We start from the raw sequence: 23,433 nt of genomic DNA on the forward strand, positions 1-23,433 counted from the left end.
AAAAGCAAACAAATTAATTAAATTATATTTTACATATTGCATGAATACCATATTCTCTTGTTATTCAGAGAGATTTTAGAGGAAGAAGTTCATAGCAGAAAAATAATTAGCGTTGGGAAAATGACTTTAAAAATAAAATACCAGGTATGAAGAATCAAAAAGCAATAGTTCATTGGTTCTAAATTTGAGGAGATACTAGAGACTACAACAAATATAAGTTGTTTTTTTGTCTTTTGTGTTTTTTTTTTATTGAGGGTTTCTTCCTATAGCTATGAAAAGTCTGTAAGTTTACTTATGAATTTAAACCTGAAACCTTTCCAGCTGCCATCACTAGTTAAGTTGTTTTGAATGGACAGCTAAATTCTTTACAGCAAACAGACTGGTTTCACTAATCTTTTATCATAATTACTAAAACACATTACACAACTAACAACCACACTCACAAACACTAAAATTTTATTCATTCCTGAAATTTCTATTTCCCTTGTTATGATGCTGGTTAACAATAAATGGTTAGAGAACATCTTAAACAGTTTTTTTTCACATTAATGAGCATCCTTCAACACCCATGAATTTAATTTAGTTATAATTATGAATTCAGTTAGACATCAAATTTTACTCAACCATAGTATTTACACTTATGAAGGATGGTTTTCACTTGAAGTCATGGATAAATGTAATGTTATGTTACCCTATAATTATGCCCAGTATCCTCTTATCAGAAAATGTCTGCAGCTAATACAGTATGAGCCTAAAATAACCCCTACCTCATCTGACAGAGTATAATTATATAATCATATTCTTTCAATAATGACAACAGAGAAGCAGCTTTGAAGAATAATATGAAAAATAGCAGCTTAAGGGAGATTCTCTGAAAAGTCATCTACAAGTCTAGACATCTGAATAAATGAATAAATCTAGTTTTCATAACTTACATTTATATCTCTAAGTATAATGCTTTAACTACAGTTCTGGTGGAAGGTACAATGAGATTTAAAATGTCCATTAGAATAAAGCATATTCTCTTATCACTAGTATTTCAAATTACTGACAATAATCTTATATACCTGTCGTCAAATGTTCTGGTCATAGGTAAAATGTGTAAGAACAGGTCTTGATAGTTTTTCAGTGTTCCTAGAAGATTGGGAACTAAATAAATAAAATAATCCCAAATAGCTATATTGAAATAAACAATTAAATGCTAATAAATAACATAGAGCAATAAACAATAATAATATATGGAATAAAGTCACATGTCATTGAGTTACATAACATACTCTGAAGGCTGATGAAATTTACTCTCTCTTCTTTAGAAATGAGGAAAGTAGTATTCAAGGAAGTACATACATTTATTTGGCTTAAGTAATACCATAATAAAGTAGACGGAAACCCAGCTCTCAGAATTCTAGAGTTCTTGGCACTGACACTTGTCATGGTGTAATTAAAAGAAACTCTGGCCTGGGAACCAGAAGACCAGGGTTCAGTCCTGGCTCTCCCACAATCTGTGTAATTTGGAGTCAATTTAAAACTTTCTTTGCCTTTCTGGACCTGTTTTCTAATTTATAAAATAAGGGATTGATGCAAATGGTTTTGTAAGGTGTTTTCTGGCTTTAAAGATCTGTGTTCTCTGATCCTAATTCTAAAAATGACCTGCATAATAAATCATTGAGGAAGATAGTGAGCTACACTGTATGATGACGCATTTGCTTTATCACAGTATTAGATTGCAACTTGAAGCAAGCATTGATAATGGCACAGGAATTTAAAAAATAATATTAGGTTCAGGTCTAGTTCCATTCATTTATTTATACTTTTGGCAAAAATTTATTGATTGCCTACCATGTTCTACAAACTATGCTGGGATTTCAAAGATAAATAAATACAGCCCTTGTCTAGTGATGGAGAGACAAAATAACATTGAAAAATAGAAAACAACTATTTACTTATAATCTAATTCTTGAATCATCTTTATATGATTTATATCAAATTAACTTATTGACTACATTTTCTGAAATGACCTTTTCCTTTTACTGCTTCCCTTGAGCTATAGATATTGTCAAAATAATTATTTAACTTATATTTATGCATTTCTTATTTTATTATAATGTTCAGGACATCATTAGATGAAAATATAAACCAACTCCCTGGTAGTCAATGCCATTAGTTTAAATATTAAGTATTATTAAAAAAAAAAAAAAAGCACAGCTTTGAGCTTACTCTATTGCTGAGAAACTGGCAAACTGAAGCCACACAAGACTTCTTACGTCATAAATAACAACAGAAAATAGGCGTTTTTAAAAAGAAATGAAGATACGTTGCTTGCTACATATGCCAATTTTGAAGCCCTAGTTCATGAACTGATCAACTTCTTACAGAAGTAGGCAAAAAAAAAAAAAGAAAAGGATGAAGAAAATGATCATTAGAGTGAAAATAAAATAGAAGAATGATCCATCAGAATTAAAATTTCCTTCTATAAATCACAACAAAAGGATGTTAATCAAAACAATTCACATTTTACGGTTAAGACTATATATATGCTTTTAGTAACTATGGACTTTTCAAAATCCTTAATAATTAGATAATACTGGGAAAAGGGGAAGTATACTGTAACAAGTAATTCTGAAATAAGACCAAACTAAATATACTGAGATTCTGAACATATATTTATTTTGTTCAAAAAATAACTTTATAAAAAATAATTTAAGGCTCATATCATAACTAAAATAAGTCACTACCCAACTATTAAAAGGCTTTGTTTGTATACTTAACAATGACAATATAGCTACTGGGTGTCTCCTGGTAATTAATGACTAGTTAGAAAGAGTTGATTTTCCTATCTATAAAGGAGGTTAGTATGACAATTTTTAAATTAATGTAGGTAGAATGATTTGTAAGTTTAGGTGAAATTCATTTCATGGGCACATTTCAGTAATTTATAAAAAGTAATTTTTATCCATGATACAATTAAACTTTCTGTATTTATCTCAACTGGCTTTTATTTATAATTAAAGTTAGCAAGAACTTTTCTCTTTTCTAAGAGGTGGTGTAGGTTCAGAAGTGAAAAAAGATACTAACCCAGCGGCTTCCCTGGTGGTGCAGTGGTTAAGAATCCGCCTGCCAATGCAGGGCACACGGGTTCGAGCCCTGGTCCGGGAAGATCCCACATGCCACGGAGCAACTAAGCCCGTGCGCCACAACTACTGAGCCTGTGCTCTAGAGCCCGCAAGCCACAACTACTGAGCCCACGTGCCACAACTGCTGAAGCCCGAGCGCCTAGAGCCCGTGCTCTGCAACAAGAGAAGCCACCACAATGAGAAGCCTGCTCACCGCAACCAAGAGTAGCCCCCGCTCGCCATTAGAGAAAACCCGCTCGCAGCAACGAAGATTCAATGCAGCCAAAAATAAAAATAAATTAATTAAATAAATAAAATTAAAAAAAAAAAGATACTAACCCAGTCAATTAAGTTGAACACTTAAGAGCTAAATTCAAAACATGGAAAACTGATGTATCTGAGTATAGCATTACTCATCTCTAGAAATTGTTTCTTATCGCCTATTGAATAAAATGCAAACTTTTATGCCCAGTAATCAAGACTCTGTACTCACCTAGTTGATGTTGCCTCTCATGCCTTCTTGCATGGCTCCACAAGCCAGCTTACCCCTACTAACATTGCCCTACTCGTTTCCACAGCAACTTTACCAGGGTGCTGCCTAGAGTAAGGTGAAGGTAAAAGGCACCTGGAGAGTGGCTGTGGGTGGGAGAAGCCTGAAAATGCAATAAACTTTATTTTCTTCATAATTTTGTCAGGTGAGGCCTTAATTTATGGCCTTTAATTATAGTATTTGGATTTTAGGACAAAATAGTCTTTTATCCTCACATTTCTATAAAGTTGAATAAGTATTAAACTATAAAATTGTACTTTATCTTATCATCTTATAAATAAATACAGAAATGAAAAAATATTTTAAAATACTTTCTGCTTATGTCACACAGAAGAAAGTCAAAATTGGTCTTTATTTGCTATGGTTTTCAATAAATTTTTCCTTCTAAAGTTAAAAGATGATTTGACTTTACGCACTTCTTAAATAGATTGGTTTTTTAAAAAGTATATATATATATTTCTCATATATAATTAAAACAATACTTTACCATAGAGATAAGTCCTAGCCATATTTCTGAGGATATAACCTATTACAATGTCTGTTTTTCTCTGTTAAAATGCAAACTAACTGTTTTTAAAGTGCTATATTGCCATAGAATAAATCCTAAATTATAAGAGTAAAACAAATTCACCTAAAACTTTAAAGACAAATGCTCTTCTAATCATTTTATTTTCTAGAAACCCCAAATTCTTCCTTCTATAAGTTCATGCAGCTTAGAGTGCAAATATTTTTTGTTATACCTGACTGCTGTCCAAATTTCAGATTAAATTTTAAAACAAGGCATATTAAAGCATATCATTAAATCCCAAGTATAAATAAAATAGTAATGTAAAAATGACTAAGCCGTATGTTTGGCAAGTATGCTATATGATATTAAATTAGTAAAGACTTAAAAATTAAATACGTAGATTTCCCTTTTAGGTATGTTGTGAATAGCAAATTACATAATTGATACAAAGCCCTAGACACAGTGCCTGGCACACAGTAAGGCTCAATTAATTAAGTGGATTGCCATCACAAAACAGATCTTAGATTGGTATCAGTAAAATTTCTCATTCAATAGCTCAACTAATTACAATATAAATTATTGAGACCTCATGTATCAATGAAGTGGCATTGTATTTAAATTCTAAGTATACAAATGGCATCTTGCACATATGATATCTCCTATTAGTGTATCTAATATTTTTGAGTTTTCAGTTGAGTTTACTTCTGATCAAATACAGCACAATATTGCCATGCAGAATGAGAAATTGGATGGAAGCAACTTGGAAAGTGGTTCACAGCAAGCCCCATTTACTCCTCCTAACACCCCGGATCCACGAAGTCCCCCAAATCCAGAAAACATTGCACCAGGTAACTAATCCCCTTACAAATAGAACAATAAAGTTGTTATGCACTTAAATATATGACTCAAGTCATTTGGATTCTTTAGTAAATGGTATCTAAGTGATACAGCTTTTCTCATTATATATCTACTTTGTAGATAAGTTCAGGACAAATGTAAAGATTTAGACCTAGAAGAGTCTTGTAAAACATTTACAGGAGTCTTACGTTCTTTCAGATGGTCCATTGTATTTGTTGGCAATCACCTATTATATTAAAAATTAAGTTGTTTGTAATTATACTGAAATTCTATTTGTATAGAACTGTACAATTTATGAAGTGCTATGATATATATTTGTCTAACTTAATAATAACTCTATGACATTTATTATAATCCTCATTTTACAAATTAAGAACCTGAGGTTGTGAATAGCTATAAGCCAATATTGACTGTTCAAGAATTAAATCCAGATCTGGTACCAAATTTACAGATGTCTCATGTGAAGCGACCTTGTGGAGATTGCTTTTGTTATTTTCTGCTCTCTTACAGAACCTTAAATGTAATCCTTTAATACTGTATATTTGTTTATTATCTTAAAAGAGAAGCAAATGCTATCCAAATCAGTATATGTTACTTAGAAGTATTGTTTGATTTTGAAATATTCAATCAGAAAAATTATCTGATCTATTTAGACAATAACTTTTCAAAATAACTTAAAGCAAATACCTTTAAGTTTTTCCTCAAGAGTAATGTATCAAGTAGGTTTATAAAATTTTCAACTACTTTTATATTGAAATTAGCAATACCTATGTCATATGTTTGTAAATTAAACAGTAAATTTAGCAAGAGTACTTCTGGAAATCTTCTCAAATAGCAATAGTGTTTTTGAAAATATATAAGTAAAGCAACTGTATAATATTAAATCGTATTTAAAAGTAAGTTGAATGTCAGTCACTGATGAGTTTAGACTTATCAGGACGTTCTTATTGAACACAATGAGAAAAGGTATTGACAGACATAATAAAGTAACATTGAAGGGAATCAAATACACAATTATAATGCACAGAATTCTGAAGTGAAGCATGATAATAGAGTTCTCAAATAGCTTTACAATTTTAAGTTCTCAAATACAACATTAAGCAAATGGGGGAAAAACAAGCTTTAGAATCAGACAGACCTGGGTTCAACCTGCAGGCTTCTTTCATCTCTGTCCATTTTACTACTGTGTTGGGAAGGAAAATAAATCTCTTTGAGTCTCAGTTTTCTCCATCTGTAAAATAAGGAAAATAAATCTCACTGCACATAGTCGTTGTGAGAATTAAATGTGAAAATGTAAGTATAGTCCCTAACATATAATAAAGTACTCAGTTAAAATTAATCCTTTCCCTACACACCTTTAATTCTTAATACTCAACAGACTATATATATATTCTTTTAGCTCCAACCACTATATTGCAACCTCCTGTTTTCTAATGTTTGGAATGGTATGGTTTTTTTTTTAATAGGAAACAGAAGACATATAGAAAAGTTTATGTTGATTCAATCTGGTACTCCCATTACTAAGTTAAAATGTTTATTATTAATCATTATCATAAACTATGAAATTGCAAAAGGAATAGAAAAATTCATCTCTACCCTCAAGGAATCATACATAGGGAGACAGGACAAATGTCCACACTATATTTGTAGTCTCATTTTCTCTCTGCATATATAATTCAATATCATATGTACATTTTATTTACCATCAGGAATCTATCTATCAATATCTATCTATGTATATATATATAGAGAGAGAGAGAGAAAAATTTTGAAAATACAAATTCATATAGCTATTTAAAGCTAAACATTCAATTGTTAAATATTTGTATATGTCTGTGTAATATAGACTAAGAAAAGGGAGAGTTTGGAGGTTATCAGATAGCTTGTGATGAAGCAAGAGTAATGGATCCTTCCTTCTTGGTCGATGAGTTGAAAAGTATAACAAATTCAGGAAGCAAATTGTAGCTTATCCCAATTTAGCAAAAATTTTTATTGATTAACCTACTATGTCTCCACAAGCCAACTTATCTTAAATATGAATTAATAAGTCTTACGATGCCATAATACTGTAGGAATGAAGTTCCTTTGAATTTAAATCAGTTATATTAAAAATATATTTAAAAATCAAACAAAAATGTTGGCATGTAGCATTGTTGAATTGTATTATTTCTGAGAGGTTAAACATATGTGGATTCTTTCTTGTAAATAATTCAGCATATGAAAAAAGAAAAAAGTTATTAGTTAATTCTATTAAAAAATTTGAAAACCTGGAATATTCAAAAATGTGAAAAGATTAGACCATTTATAGTTCCTCAAGTCAATAGATTATTATTAGATTATTACAAAACCCTTAAAATGATCATGAACATGATGCAGAAGCTTTCAAAAGTATTTCAAACAAAATTGATTTGCAATAAAATACAAGATTCCATGTGCACTAGAATTATAGTTATGTGATCATTATGCTTATAGGTGAAGAAAAACTGGGGAAAATTTGTGTTTTGGTAGTGGGATTTCAATAAGTTTTTTAAAATACAGAATTTTAAAATGTCCAATTTCTGTATGGTTGACTCTGATCAATTTTAGGAAAGGAATAGGAAATAAAATGTGGTAGTCATGGTAATAGAGTTATGTATACTATACAAAGGAAGGACATGGGAAAAGGTAACTGTGCTTTCCTGGGAAAGTCAGGAGTGAATAAACAGAAGTGATAACCTCAAGCTAAGGCTTAAAATAGCAATTTGTAGGTGACAAGAGTTAGAGAGAGTATTCCAGGCACAGGGAGCAAATGGAACAAGTAGGGAGGCATAACGGGACACAAGCTTCAAGTAGATCCACAGTTCTGGAACATAAAATGTGAGAGGAGAGGGCAGGAGATGAGGCTGGCTGGACAGTTAGGTAGGGCCATTTGTGTCATACTGAATAGTCTTTTTTTTTTTGGCCGCACTGCATGGCTTGTGGGATCTTAGTTCCCCGACCAGGGATTGAACCCAGGTCATGGCAGTGAAAGTGCTAACCAGTGGACCACCGAGGAATTCCCTTGCTGAGTAGCTCTGATTTTTGCCCTGGGGAGCCATTATAGAACCTGGAGTAAGGGAAGTGAGTGACCTGATAAAGTTTTCCACTTAAAAAGGTCACTCAGGCAGCAACAGGGAGGTGCCTGGACGAAGGGTTGAGAGCTAAAGGATTAGTATGAAGGCTACTGTGAAAACCTAGGCAAGAGATGCGCAGGGCCTGAACCAGGCAGGTAAAAATGGAAATGAGGAGGAAAGAGGTAATTTGCTAGAACAAGATCTCCCAATGTTCTGTTTGCAAATCACTTGCATACAATTTGTAAGCAATACCTGAAACTTCCTGTCTTTGGAGGGAAGACTCCATTATCAGCATTTTAAGTAGGTGCCCAAGGTGATTCAGAAACACAAAGTTGAGAGCCCTTATTTTAGGAATCCTCAAGTATAGTTGGTAATACTTATTGATTTGTTGTGGGAATGAGGAATTGTCTAGGACAGTGCTTCTGTCTTGGACATCTGAGGGTAGTGATAACATTTGCCAAGATGACCAATATACAAAAAGAAGCAGGATGTATTGGAAAACGGATGCATGTAGGTCTAGATAGGTTATAAAGGGTGCCAGGAGAGTATTAATTTGGACAAATGTAATAGGTAGTTGAATAGAAGGGCCTGGAGATCAAAAACAAACCTTGGAATCGTCAATATGTAGGTCACAGTTAAAGCCAAGAATATAAATGAAATTTTCTAGGCAGAGTGTATAGTCTAAGAAAAGAGCTTTGAGTAACACCAACACTTAAGTGGCAAGTGGAGAGAAGCAGCCTACCGAAGAGACTACCATTTGATACCGGAGACAATCAGAAGAAAATTAAATTACTGCAAACAAATAACTGCCTACTGGTGAAATTATCAAGAGTTTTTGGAAAAGAAAAAGTAATTTTTAGTGTAAAAAAAGGATAGGCATGGTTTGACAGAAGAAAATAGAAAACATTTTAGAGAAGGAAAAGAGCATCAGGGAAACCCAAAAGTAGGAGTGATCACATGGTAGAGGTTGTGACATGGTGGAAGAGAGGATTATATGAAAGACATAACTAGGTGGTATGGTAGTATAGCTGGAGAGTAAACAGCTGTGCCTTTGAAGACTTGAAGAATGTCACTTAATGCATGTGGAAATGGTTTCACATTTATGCCAGGAATGTGTGTGACTTTTAAATGGTACTTACAGAAAATTTGTAGCTCATGTGAGAATAAATTGAGGAGGTGAGACTGTAAGCAGAAAAGTTAGAAATCCTCAGGAACAAAGTAAACAAGGGATGGACACATCAGGGAATAAGAAGGGCCTGATTAAGACAGTGGAAACAAATTGCTTCACCATTTTGAAGCTTAAACATTTTACAGACCACTCAGAAATTTAGGATAGTCAACACCTGAACATTACTTCTAAAGAATCAGCTCCACAGGAGGGAGATTTTGTCTTCATTGATATTTCCCCAGAACCTAGACCACAGTAGACACTCAATTTACATTTCTAAATTAATCCATTAAGTGTGGTATATAAGGCCTAGTATAAATTAATATAAGGGGCACAATTTTTAAAAAATTAAGTTAATAGTTTCATTGAACAAATATATACTAAGATAGTCAAGGAAAAAATTAACTATGATTTGGTAAAATTAAACACTAAGTGGTTTCTTTTGAAAATTCCATAAATTAAAAGGGGTTTAAAAATGTCTCACACTTTCAGACTACTCTTTCCTGAGAGATCATAAAAAGAATGCATTCTTCATAAATTTACCCCTGCATGAAAAATTAAACATGGGAAAATGTTAGGTGGAGTTTAGTAACTCTTAGGTACTCTGTGTTTACTTATTCTTGCAATATTTTTCCAAAGGATATTCTGGACCACTGAAGGAAATTCCTCCTGAAAGATTCAACACCACAGCTGTCCCTAAGTACTACCAGTCACCCTGGGAACAGGCCATTAGCAGTGATCCGGAGCTTTTAGAGGCTTTATACCCTAAACTTTTCAAGCCTGAAGGAAAGGCAGAACTGCCTGATTACAGGAGCTTTAACAGGTAATTCAATTATCCTGGGTGACACTTTGGCATGCAATACCAAGACTTTTATATCACGGTATGGAGAACTGAATCTTCTGGTAGAAAAAAATTTTTAAAGACTGTAAATAGCAATACATAATATCTCCTTAGCCTAGGCAAAGACACATTTTTGCAATATTATTAATATGTCAAACCTTAGTCCCTTTTTAGTATAACAATGAACGCTATAATTCAGAAACAATCACTAAGATCATCTCCCATATTATAAAATGTTATTTTAATAATAATTTCTAATTTGCAGGTTGATTATTAGTTTATGTGTTGCTCCAAATGACAAAGCTGTTCAAGAATTTCAGAAATAATTTGCATGCAGGACTATGAGAATTACCATCTAACTCTAGGTTCCAATTTATATTTGCGTAGGCTTTAAGCCAGATTAAAGGTAATTTAGGGCCAAGACTCCAGCACATGTACACACCAATACTTATGCTACCAAAAATACTGCCAAATAATATCTGCATTATAGTTTACACAATGGACATTTATTTTTCCCTGTTATCCATTTTTTATAATTTCCATATATTTTTAATGGTCTCATAATCCATTCTTTGACCACTAGATTTTCATTTTAGAGTAAAATATCTCCAGTATCCTGTCTCACACCCACTCAATTTATAGGCCGCTTAGTGATTATTCACTTAAAAATTAATAAATTAAGGAGTAAATTTTTGATTTACAAAAGAATGCCACAAAGGCTGCATTTAAATAGTGACCTTCCTTAGTACTTTTCAAATTATTGTACTATTAACATTTTAGTTTTCACATATTGCTATAGTAATAGTATGAGTAGTACATCTATTATTAGTAATACATCTACTAGTATTACATCTAGTACTACTAGCATTATTAGTAATGCTAATAGTATTAGTACTATAACTATTGCATAAATGAGGTATACCATAGAGTTTAAGGAGGGTTTGAGGTATGGCAAAGAAAGGATGTTGAAAACCCATTCTAATCAATGATATAATTTTTTTCAAAAATGAGAATATAGAAAATTATAAAAGTAAAACACTAGGAAAAAATGGAAACTAATGGAATACTTGAGGCTTGTTTTTGAGATTAGTGCTTTAGAGATGCCATATGACTTCTGTATACCTTGTGGCTTCAGTACCCCATACCTGCTGAGCAGCTTGCTTCCAGTTCTACAAACATACTATAGTATCTGGGTTGGTTATAAAGAGATGCCTATTGATTGTATAAAGACCACGTGAGTGCTATAACAATGAACACAATACTATATAATTAGGAAATGTAGCTCCCTGTGTTAAATCAAGGTTTTTGTAAATGTAACACTGTATGTGTGTGTGAAAGGGGCAGCGGGGAGAGAACTTAACTTGCTAGTAGTTCTCCTTTACCTGAGAAAATTTTATTTGAATATATCTATTTTTTTCTTTTTGTAAAAACAAATGAGAACAACAGAGACAGGGAGAGGAAGGGTGAGGAAATAAGTAGTTTCCAAATATTCTCAAAGTCTTTTGCAAAGAGTAAAATAATGCTCTTTGGTAGCCCCATATTATTATACATAATTGCTAGATATTGTTAATAAAGCATGTAACAGTGAGATACAGTCTTATAGCCTTCAGCAGTGGTAATGACTGGATGAGAATGGGCTCCCAAGTCTAATCATAATTTCAAAATAGCCCATAGTTTAATACAACTTTGTATTCTTATACTCATTTTGAGATATTTAAATATTTATGTTATATTTAAATAACACTATATTAAACCTATGTAACATGTGAGGAAAAGTAAACTAGGAGCAAGGAGGTTTCCAGCTCTGCTTCAAAGAGCTGTATGACTTTGGGTATGTCACTTAACCTTTCCTTGTTTAATTTCCTCATCTGTAAATACATTGTGTGATTATATGATTAAGTACCTTTAAATATATTACATGCGTTATCTATTTAGTAGAGCAATTTATTTTAACTTCTATACAACCATTTTACATAATTTTTTACCTTATAGAATAATCAGTAATTATTATGGGTGTTTTATATGTCCAGCACTATTAATTTTTACAAATGCAAACCAATTATTCATCAATTGAAATAAACAACAAAGCACATATTAACTGAATCTGAGTGAAACAAGCTTGTTAGTCACTACATAGATGATAAAGTGTAAAAATTATTTTAAGTCAGATCTATGTTTGAAGAAATTATGTTACGGGAATCACAGAGATGCACAGTGATCTTTTAGTAGAATATTCCAAATCTTTCAGTGGAATTTTTTGCTTCACTAACTAAAACTTGAAACTATTTTCAGAGATCTTAAAAATCTTACAAATAGTCTCTCACTCTGAATGCTTAACATCTCTGTTAAAAGATTTTCTTTACTTTGTGTCCAAGGGCAATAAAAATTTAAACAGGATATAGTCTCAATGGTGCCAAAGAAAAGAAAACTTTGCTTTTCAAAGAGCAACCTTTCGCTGGATAAGTGGTAGGAGGTAGGAGATGGGTGATGAACGGAAGGGAATGTTTTCATTTACAGAAGAAAATGACCCACAAATTGGGTGGGAAAAACAAAACAGAACTGGATAAAAAGGGAAAAGCTAATGCACTAAATGCCAAACCCAAATACTGGATTTCAGTGGCACGGGAACATTTCCTTTTTCATTTAATTCAGAAAAAAATAAATAAATGAGTAAAGGTGATTTCTGGAATTAATAAATACAAGATTAATTGACCAAATTCAGCCTAAATCTAGAAATGCTCAACTCCAGCCTCTTGTATCCAATGGATAACCATATACTCTTAAACTCCCGCAAATGAATGTATGTCTTGTGCAATTGCTGGGGGCCCCACAATTGAAAAGCCCATGGCTGGTTTAATGTTTTGCTTTAATGTTTGAAATTCTTAACAATTTTTTAACAAAGGGGCTCGAGTTTTCATTTTGCACTGTGCCCTACAAAATTATGTGGCGGGTCCTGATCCCAGGTTCTAAACTTTACCCTAAGCTCCTATGCATTCAGGAAATTTTTCCCTTTAAGTAACTATATTGGTCCATACGTGTTTTTTTTCCCCCTCACGTTTCACTCTTCTCTTGTCTGTGAGTTCATTGAGGTTAAGACCTACTACAATCTTTGAATTCCTAGCATATAGCAGAGTGTCTAGATATAATAAGCAATCAGTAATTTGTTAGATGAATAAATGACTGAATCAACAAATGAACAAACTATTGCTTTACAGTGGTAGATTTCTAAAATGACAAAATATTGTCTTGGACATCTTGGACATCCAAGAATAAGAAGTTTTACTTATATACTGAGTCAAATTTGAGTCATAAAGACTCTTCAATTCACTAAATCACGTGACAAAATGTGGGACATTAATCATCTAGTTACATCACGAATGTGATAGCAACCTGGTTTGACATCATTTAGACACAGCCACATGGTTGAGATTCCTAAATATACTGCTGAACTTAGAAAGTGATCTCAGAGGGCCCAATACTCCTTAAGAATTATCTTGTGCGGGTACGATATAAGGTAGTATAGAAGAGAAGGCCTTCAGTGAGTCTGGATGCCTAGATTTAAATCCTGATTCTACACCTTACTAGGTGGGTGACTTTGGGCAAGTCATTTAACTATCTGTGCTTCAGTTTCATCCATTAAATGGGGATATAAAAAGAATCAACTCATAAGGTTGTTGTGAGAATTTAATGAGACAATCATGTAAAGCTTGGTACTCAAAGTGTGGTCAGACCAGCTGTGCTGGCATCACCTGGGAACTGGTTAGAAATGCAGAATCTCAGGACACACACTAGATTGACTGAATTAGAATCTGTACTTTAACAAGATCCCAAGGTGACTCCTATACCAAAAGAGTTTGAGAAGCACTTAAAACAGTGTCAGGCGCACAGTACCCTGTCAATAAATATTAGCTTTCATTATTACTATGCCTTCTGAAGTTTAACAGTCATAAAGCACCTGACTGATGATCTAAATTCTTAAAGTTCTTTTCCTAAACAATCTCTCTCACCTCCAGAGTAATGGTTTTAGGCCCTGGATGTGAAAGTTTATACTGATATGATTGCTGAAATACTACATTAGACTGAGGTTACTGCATCAGTCACTGATCTGTTTTTATCCATATCTTCCACAGCAATTTGGGGAAAATATTATAAGGTCAGTTATCTTGAGAACAGATGCAATAGAAAGTAAAACATACTGTTCTTCAGAAGGGAGCAAAACACTGGAAGACAAGAAAATTATGGGCCAATAAGACATGAGATTCTATACTATATGACACAGTTACATCTGCTACAGCCATTGTTGAGGTCACCTATCCACTCTGTGGACACTGAAGATCTTATCTGGCTCTCCCTCTTCTTCCCCAGTACTATTCCTGTCATCACTTTTTGATGGTTTAAGTATCCACGTAAATGATCCACTGAACTCTCAGCCCTTTCAAGTCCTTGACTGTCTTGCTTTTAAGGATCCGTCTCTCGATCCCACCTTAGTCACTCTTGGCTTTTCTTAAAGTTTGTCACTACCAATACCTATCATCACCTTCAAAATCTCAATTTCAAGCATCCCACTCTCTACCACATTTTATCTTTATTTTTCATTTATTCTTTATTTCAATAATGTTTCAATTCCACACATCAAAGCCATCTCATTTTTCAAAGTCTATCAATCATTTTCTCCTTACTTTATCAGACTCCATGGTCCCTTACTATTATCACCCAGAAATTAAGATATTCAAGAAAGATCATAGGTGATTGAGCTTTGAAGAAAATCAGATCTCTTCCAGGCTTTAAAATAGTCTCTGCAATACTGGAAAATCTATATAGACTTGCCAATTCCATTGTCCAAATGTTTATAAGAATCTTCTAGGTACAATACATTATACAAGTACATATATTGAGTAAGTTACAAAGATACATCAGAGAGAATTCCAGTCCTCTTGGAGTGCAGGCTGGTAAGAAATACGACAGACAGACCAGTGGATATAATGAAAGATGGAAAATAGGGTTACAGGGGAGGTAAAAATAGAGTCCATGGAAACTTAGGGGAGAAAGAGCTTATTTCTGGCTGTGGAAGATCAGGGAAAGCTTCAAGAAGAAAGTTAAATTAGTAAATACTTAAATATAAATTACTTACATAACATACTTAGAACTTAAAGAACTTAAAGGGGATTTAGAAATGTAGTAGTAAGGGTCAGAGCACTCCAGGCAGAGAAAAATGAATATGAGTAAAGGCAATGAGGTTGGAAAGCATAAGGAAAAGAGCAAGCAGTGTATCAGTTTGACTGGAACAAAGAGTATACGAAAGTGAATAGGGAAAAACCAGCATGGACCTTTCCATTGGGATGTCAAAGTAATTTTTTCCACACGTACACCAAACCTGTTCCTCTTTGTCTTCTATCTGCCAGTTGCTGAAACTCTAAACCTAGGAGTAATTCTTGATTTCTACATTTCTCTCACAATTTTTATCCAATTTGTCAGCAAATCCTGTTGACTCTACCCATAGAACACATCTTGAAACCACCCACTTCTTCAAGGAAAACACCTAAAATCCAAGCTGCCATAATTTCTCACTTGAATTGCTACAATATCTTCCCTTCTTCCATTCTTGTCCACCTATAATTGTTCAGATAGTAACAGCTGCCAGAGTGATCTTTATAAAAATTTAATCAGATTATACTTACCACTCCCCTGTTTAACACCTTATGATGGCTCCCTTTCACACTTAGAATGAAATCCATATTCCTTTTTGGACAAAGTTCCCCACAATCTACCTCTCTGTCCTCTCTCCCTTCTGCCATCCCCCTCACCTGTCTATCAACATAGGCCTTCTTTCTTTTCCTGAAAAGATCAACATTATTTCTGCCTTAGATTCTTTGCATTAGCTACTCCCTCTACCTGAAATGCTGAAGTGCTTCAGCCATACGGTCCATGGCTAACTTCTGACCTTCAGATGGCAGTTTAAATGTCACCTCTTCAGAGATGTCTTCTCTACCTATCTGGTCATTCAGTTGTACCCTATTATATCATCCTATTTTAATCTTCTCATAGCTCTTGTCATTATTGGATATTTGTCTATATGTTTATGTTTTTTAAAATGTATTAGTTTTTTATTGATGTATAGTTGACTTACACGTTTTTTTTCATCTGTAATCCACTGTTGTTTTTTTTTTATTTCTATTTTTTTAACATCTTTATTGGAGTATAATTGCTTTACAATGGTGTGTTAGTTTCTGCTTTATAACAAAGTGAATCAGCTATACATACACATATATCCCCATATCTCCTCCCTCTTGCATCTCCCTCCCACCCTCCCTATCCCACCCCTCTAGGTGGTCACAAAGCACCGAGCTGATCTCCCTGTGCTATGTGGCTGCTTCCCACTAGCTATCTATTTTACATTTGGTAGTGTATATATGTCCATGCCACTCTTTCACTTTGTCCCAGCTTGCCCTTCCCCCTCCCCGTGTCCTCAAGTCCATTCTCTACGTCTGCATCTTTATTCCAGTTCTGCCCCTAGGTTCTTCATGACCTTTTTTTTTTTTTTAGATTCCATATATATGTGTTAGCATACAGTATTTGTTTTTCTCTTTCTGACTTACTTCACTCTGTATGACTCTGTTTATGTTTTTTAATTGTCTGTCTCCTTCGCCAGAATATAAAAGCTTAGACTCTGACTACATTGTTCACTGGTATACCCTCAGCACTTAGAACTGTGCCTGGCACTGAGTGAATGAATAATTAATGGCTAAATCAAACAAAGCTAGAATGTTACATGGGACCTTGGATGCCAAGGTAAGGAAGGTGGACTTTATTCAGACAAGTAGAAGGATTCTGAGGTTTCTGAGATAGAGGTGGAAAGATGCAAAGATATACCTCTTGCCCTCAAAGAGTTTAAAATTCAGAGATGACCCAAACAAAATCGTACTCTGAAAAAGAGAAGCTAACAATACAAAGTACCATATTATAAGCACTAAATGACTGACATAAGACAATCAACGTGACAGGAATTTGGTTAAGAAAGGGAGTGAGGGCTGGTGGAGAGGAGGTACGGAGCAAATATCTTAAGCAAGTATAACATTGTCAGCAAAGGCGCAAAGGCAAGAAATGTTGTGATGTCCAGGGAACAGATTAGTTCAGTCCAAAACTAAGAGTATGTACATAAGGACTTTACACCAATTTATTATCAAATATCCGTTTTATCATAAAGGCATGGTCCTTGAATGGAAATGCTTGCTTCAGAGGTCAAAAACTGAAACCCTACTAAGAATATAACACAACAACATGCCCATAAGACCATGCATTAAATTGTTTTCTATTTTCTGGCAAATAAATTTGAATATTAATTTATTCTTTTTCTTTCCATTTCTCACAGAGTTGCCACCCCATTTGGAGGTTTTGAAAGAGCATCAAAAATGGTTAAATTTAAGGTTCCAGATTTTGACCTATTATTTCTAACAGATCCCAGGTTCATGGCCTTTGCCAGTCCTCTTTCTGGAAGACGGTCCTTTAATAGGACTCCTAAGGGATGGATATCTGAGAATATTCCTATAGTGGTAACAACTGAACCTACAGAGGATACCACCATACCGGAATCAGAAGACCTATGAAAAGAAAGTTGTATGTGACACAAAAACCTGTGAACGTGAATGTTGCTGTTTTATTATTCTACTTACTTGCAAAGCCACTTACACTCTTCATTAGTAGCAATTATTTAATAGCAATTTAGCAATTTTCCTTTTATGACATTTAATTTCAATCTCAGATCAAAATCTAATAAATAATTAAAAATCTTATTTTAAAACCTTTTAAGTCACTTGTCTTTATTCATAATCTTGTTTTCACCTGGTCTAAGCAATCCAGCCTTTTAACTGAGAAAGTCCAGAAAAGTTACTGACAACAAAGGGTTTCATCTTTGTTGCCTTCAATATAAGCTATTACTGAATAAGTTTTTCAAATGGATCTAGAATCAAAATATAGTGCAAGATATTTAGATTAATTCAGAGTTTTATTTAAGGGATGAAAGCTATGGAAGTTGATATACAAATATTATTGATGGAGAGAAGGGCTGGGTTCTTCTTCTCTGACAAGCTTCCATGATAAAATAACTTGTCTAGATGAAGTCTTTTCATAGTCATTCTCAGAATTTCTAAAGTATTTTGTATTTTTCAATGTGCTTTGAATCATTAGGTAATTGTTCCAGATGGCATTCGCCAGAGTTCAATTGGGTTATTATTTTTGTTTAGTATTAAGTCAAGGAGACTGAGAGACAATGACTCAAAGAACGTCATACTATTGCAGTTTTCATGATCAAGGTATACTTGGAATTCAAGTTCCACAATGTTGTGTGTTGATTAGGTTCAACTTTATGTATGCATTTTTAGAAGAGTAATAACCAAATACATGCTAATATACATATAAATAAATATATGTATATGACAGGGGGACAAAGAGAGTGTGTAATTTGAATTGGCAGCTTTCTTTGCTGAAACTTTAAATTTTGCTCAAATCCTTAAGCACTAGGGAGTATATGCCATAAAACACAAATAAAAACAAGAAATGGAAGAACACGAAAGCATTTGAAAGTAATATAGCACATATCTATCATGAAATATAATAATATATTTGTATAAAAGACTCAAACTAATATAAAGTTATAGATATATCTTAAAATATGGTTGAAGAAATATATGCCATGGAACTGGTAAGACATAAATATCAATTCTTCCCATTTCAATTCAGTTAAAAGTTCTGTGATAGACGTTTATACCAGAGAAGAAATGTCTCATCCATAGAAAACTATCTACCACATTAAGTTTAGGAGATTGGAAGAAGGCAAGTGTATAAGAGAGTAATGAAAATGCCATGTAGCAACGTCGCATATTTACAAAAGGATCTGTATGTAATGTTGAAATTGGTGGTTGTTTTGATCATCTTCTAGTCTTTACAAATTTGCTTATGAAAAATGCAGTCCCTAGAAAGGAACAGTATCTTACTTATGCATATTATCACTGTAGAGAATTTGTATAATCTAAAGTATATCTTTAAGATATCTTAGTTTCAGGGGAAGCAGGGGGTGGTAGGGGTGGTGGTGGTGGGATGAACTGGGAGATTGGGATTGACATGTATACACCAATATGTATAAAATTGATAACTAATAAGAACCTGCTGTATAAAAAAATAAAATTCAAATATAAAAAAACAAACAAAAAACCCAAAAAAAGATACCTTGGGCTTCCCTGGTGGCGCAGTGGTTGAGAATCTGCCTGCCAATGCAGGGGACACGAGTTCGATCCCTGGTCCGGGAAGATCCCACATGTGGCGGAGCAACTAAGTCCGTGCACCACAGATACTGAGGCTGCACTCTAGAGCCTGCGTACCACAACAAAGAGTAGCCCCCACTCACCGCAACTAGAGAAAGCCTGCATGCAGCAACAAAGACCCAATGCAGCCAAAAATAAATAAATAAAATAAATAAATAAATAAAGTTATATTAAAAAAAAGATAGATGTTTTGGTATTTACCTGTTTTAAAATAACAATGTTGGCATCTATGATAACTCTAGATATGAGGGTCCCATCATGCCATTTTTTGTTCATTTTAATCTTTTAATAAATAAAAAATTAGTCATATTCTATTATGCATTTTGATGAAATGGTTTAGTTCTTTATTAGCAATTTGAAATGTTACTATTTTTCATTAAACTGAAATTTTATTGCATTATTTTAACTATCTCCAAATAGTTAAACTCTATGCTCAGTGTCACCACTCTGTCAACCACCAAAAAGGGGCCAGCAATTAAATATGTTATAGAACAGTATTCTCCGCATCATAAAGGAGAATTTTAAAAGGGGGAATCTTAAGTTTTTTTTTTTAAGATTGGTTAGAAAATGATGGAATAGCCCTCTGCTTACTATCGTATTTCTTCCTTTCCTGGAAGTGTCTATTAATTCTAATTCAGTTGTCTGACACCTTTAGAAATGCCAAATTTCACAATCTGGTTGCTACACAATTAGAATTTTAAAGGAATTTTGAATGGGTTTTCCACTGACCTAAAAAGCAGCTAAATCTTTCAAAGTCTGAAGAAATATGATAGGCTTTTTAGAACAGCGGAAAGACTGTGGCATTTTTTCCACCCACATTTGTATACATGAAAAATGAAATAAAGGAGAAAAAAAATTAAAAGAAAAAGTAAATGAATGAAAATAATATTTGCTGATGGACTACTAATTGCCAAGCACAATACTCACTGGTTTATAAAGGCTATTTAATGTGTATTATTTTATTTTATTTTACTTTATGGCTGCGCCGCACGGCTTGTGTGATCTTAATTCCCCAAAAAGGGATTGAACCCAGGCCACCACAGTGAAAGCACCGAGTCCTAACCACTGGACCACCAGGGAATTCCCTATATTTTAAGTATTATTTTATTTTCATGATTACCCTGTGAGAAATGTATTATAATCTCCATTTTATATAAGAAAATTGAGCCTCAGAGAACTAAGGTGACTAGCTTAATTCTAGCTCCAAAGTAGAATAAATAGGTGAGTCTGGCTCTAAAATATATGCTCTAAGAACTCATGGTTCATAACTTCTCTTTCAGAATAATTTCAGCCTTAAACTATTTTATTATGTCTAGACAAATAATAAAAAATCTCCATTATATTAATTTTGGGAAAATATACCTATAAATTGAGTAATCTTAGAGTCACCCTCTAAAGTCATTCAGGCACTCATAATCATAAAAAGTTGAACTTTCAGACTTTCAAAGAAGCAATGTGCATGTTTAATTATGAAATTAGAGAAACACAAAATCATTCTCTGATTAAACCTGCTTGTTTCTGCTCAGCATTGTGCACACTTCTGATCGATGTAAACTTTTTTTTTTTTCTTTCCCCTGTAAGGGCAAAGAAGGGAGAAAGAAGAGGAAATAAAGAGGACAGAAATGCACAACACTAATAACCATAAGGCTGAACGAAATCATCTAGTGTGATAACACTCCAAAAACATTCCTTTAAATGAAAATGTTTTCTACTTTTCAAAACTTTAGAAGAATTTCCATTATACTGTTCAACAGACTGACTTCTGGGACATAAAATTTTATCTATTTTATTTAGCTAATTTCTTGATGATCAGCTGGCCAATTGTTTTCTGGATGACACTAGGTCTACATTAACAACTACAGCAATAGATCATTCTTGGCTTTTTTTTTTTTTAATATTTATGTATTTATTTGGCTGCATCAGGTCTTAGTTGTGGTACGCGGATCTTCGTTGCAGCATGTGGGATCTTTTAGTTGCGGCATGCGGGATCTAATTCCCTGACCAGAGATCAAATCCAGGCCCCCCTGCACTGGGAGTGAGGAGTCTTAGCCACTGGACCACCAGGGAAGTCCTCATTCTTGGCTTTTAACTCTCCACTCCCTTCAATCATTTCTCAAGGCTGGTATTTTCCATTTCTTAATATTTGAAAGGACTAGATAACTAATTATCGGTTATTACAAAATCAAGGCAAATATGGACAATAATTTTTAGTCAAAATGACCATTTATCCACCTAAAATTTTACATTTTCTAAGTAGACCAATTTATAAATGTTTTAGCAGCGTGGAAATGGAGGGAGCCAATTATGCTCACAAAGGCTGAAGTGGAGCAGAATGTCCAGTCGTGAGTGTGAAAAGAACATCCTGAACTTTCCAACTCAGGGCACAGCTGTACCAGCCGACTTATTAATTCTGGAATTTCCTCACTCTGCTGCTTATGCAAGATAAAACTTACATGACATCATTGCAGTTTCCCAGCCACAACTGCTTTTTATTAAGCTTAGGAAAGTATTGCTCTGAATGCCCCTTTTCTTATGAAAAATACTTTCAACCTCCACATGCTCTATTCTGTAGGAAGAAGGGCAGTTCACTTTCTATGAAAGGTGGAAGAATGCCAGGCTTTTCCCAAAAGAACAAGCAAGGGGAATCTATTCCAAACTAACTGATCAAAGCACTTCACAAATATATCAAAGGATTTTTAGAAAATTATAATGCTTATAAAAGTTAAACTTTTCAGAACTAAGAAAAAAGTAAGTAAAATCGTGTAAGAATTTCAATGGCTTACACATTGAAGTACTGTTAGATAAATAAAAGGGTATGCCCCTACTTGAATTCCTTAAATAAAAGAACTAGATTTCAACTCAGGATATAAACTTTCTCTGACTTCTCAATATAATGTGATTTCAATAGGAAGATTGGGTACATATGGGCAAAGAGGGGGGAAAAAGTTATTTCTAAGAGGTTACAATTCAGTTTCAAAAACAATGTACTTATTATTCTGGATTGTGTAATATTTTGAAGCACATTTCAGTGACAACTTAGGCAGTGTAGGAGATGGAGACAGTTCAGGAAACAGAACTGGAAAGAGTCAGAAGGACAAAAGGTAAATTCAATTACTAACTGAAGAAATGGTATAGAAGCTGCAGCACTAGCAAAATAAATCTAAAAGAACAGGGGGAAAAAAGGAAGGCCAGAATGAAGCAGGCTGAAAGGAAAAAACTGTGATATTCTATGGTTTCTAGAGCCTTTTCCTTACCCCCTTTGAAGAAGTTTTATTATATGTATATCAATTGTCTAATGTGAATTGTCACCCAAAATAGATAACTCTCATTACATTTTCTTTAACAACACGCACTTATAAATTGCATATTAAAGCAGTTGTATTTAAATGTGCCAGCTATCTGCTAATCTACCACAAATAAGTAATATAATCTCAAGCAATTTACTTCACTCTGGAAGTTTTCTCCAACTATTTATGTGTTTCAAAGGCCACTTCTGCCTAAGACCTTCCCCGACCACCCTTACTTAAGAGAGCACACTTAAAACCCCTTATTGTGCTTTTATTTTTCCTTTATAGCCCTTATTATTCCCTAACATAATGTGTTAGTCTGGGTCCTCTGAGGAGCAGATGCCAAGATGGGGTTAAACCTGCAAAAATTTTATTAGGAAAATTGCCCACATGAGAGAAAATGAGGAGAGAGTCAAAGAAAGGCGGGGAGAGAGTTAAAGAAAGGCTGGGAGAGACCCAAGGGACCTCAGATGGAACTGCATGGATATGTTCCAGACTGCCCAGCAGTCTAGGGAAGATTCAGCAAGGCTGTTGGAGGATCTGTGAGCCCAAGTCACCTGTAGGAGAGGTCCGGTGTTTCCCAGAAACAAGTCTGCCTTAGGGTCAATGTCATGGTCCCTCACTGGCTGGGAGCAGACTGTGGAAGGCAGGCTCAGCAAGAATGCAGTGATGGAGGTCAGAGGGAGTAGAACTGGGGAC

The 23,433-nt window shown here is 34.0% G+C and overlaps 1 protein-coding gene across 1 annotated transcript in view; it reads left to right on the forward strand.

The window, feature by feature from the left end:
- MYOZ2 (myozenin 2) overlaps positions 1-18,336 on the forward strand; it is a 35,636-nt gene extending 17,300 nt beyond the window's left edge. Inside the window, exons 4-6 of the mRNA XM_036852116.1 lie at positions 4,890-5,019; positions 9,929-10,112; positions 17,500-18,336. Coding sequence (XP_036708011.1) covers positions 4,890-5,019; positions 9,929-10,112; positions 17,500-17,734 — 549 coding nt within the window. The 3' untranslated portion in view covers positions 17,735-18,336. The remainder of the gene's footprint in view (positions 1-4,889; positions 5,020-9,928; positions 10,113-17,499) is intronic.
- The last annotated feature ends 5,097 nt before the right edge of the window (positions 18,337-23,433 follow it).

The sequence above is a fragment of the Balaenoptera musculus genome, chromosome 5 (genome assembly GCF_009873245.2).
Source record: "Balaenoptera musculus isolate JJ_BM4_2016_0621 chromosome 5, mBalMus1.pri.v3, whole genome shotgun sequence".
Lineage (NCBI taxonomy): Eukaryota > Metazoa > Chordata > Mammalia > Artiodactyla > Balaenopteridae > Balaenoptera > Balaenoptera musculus.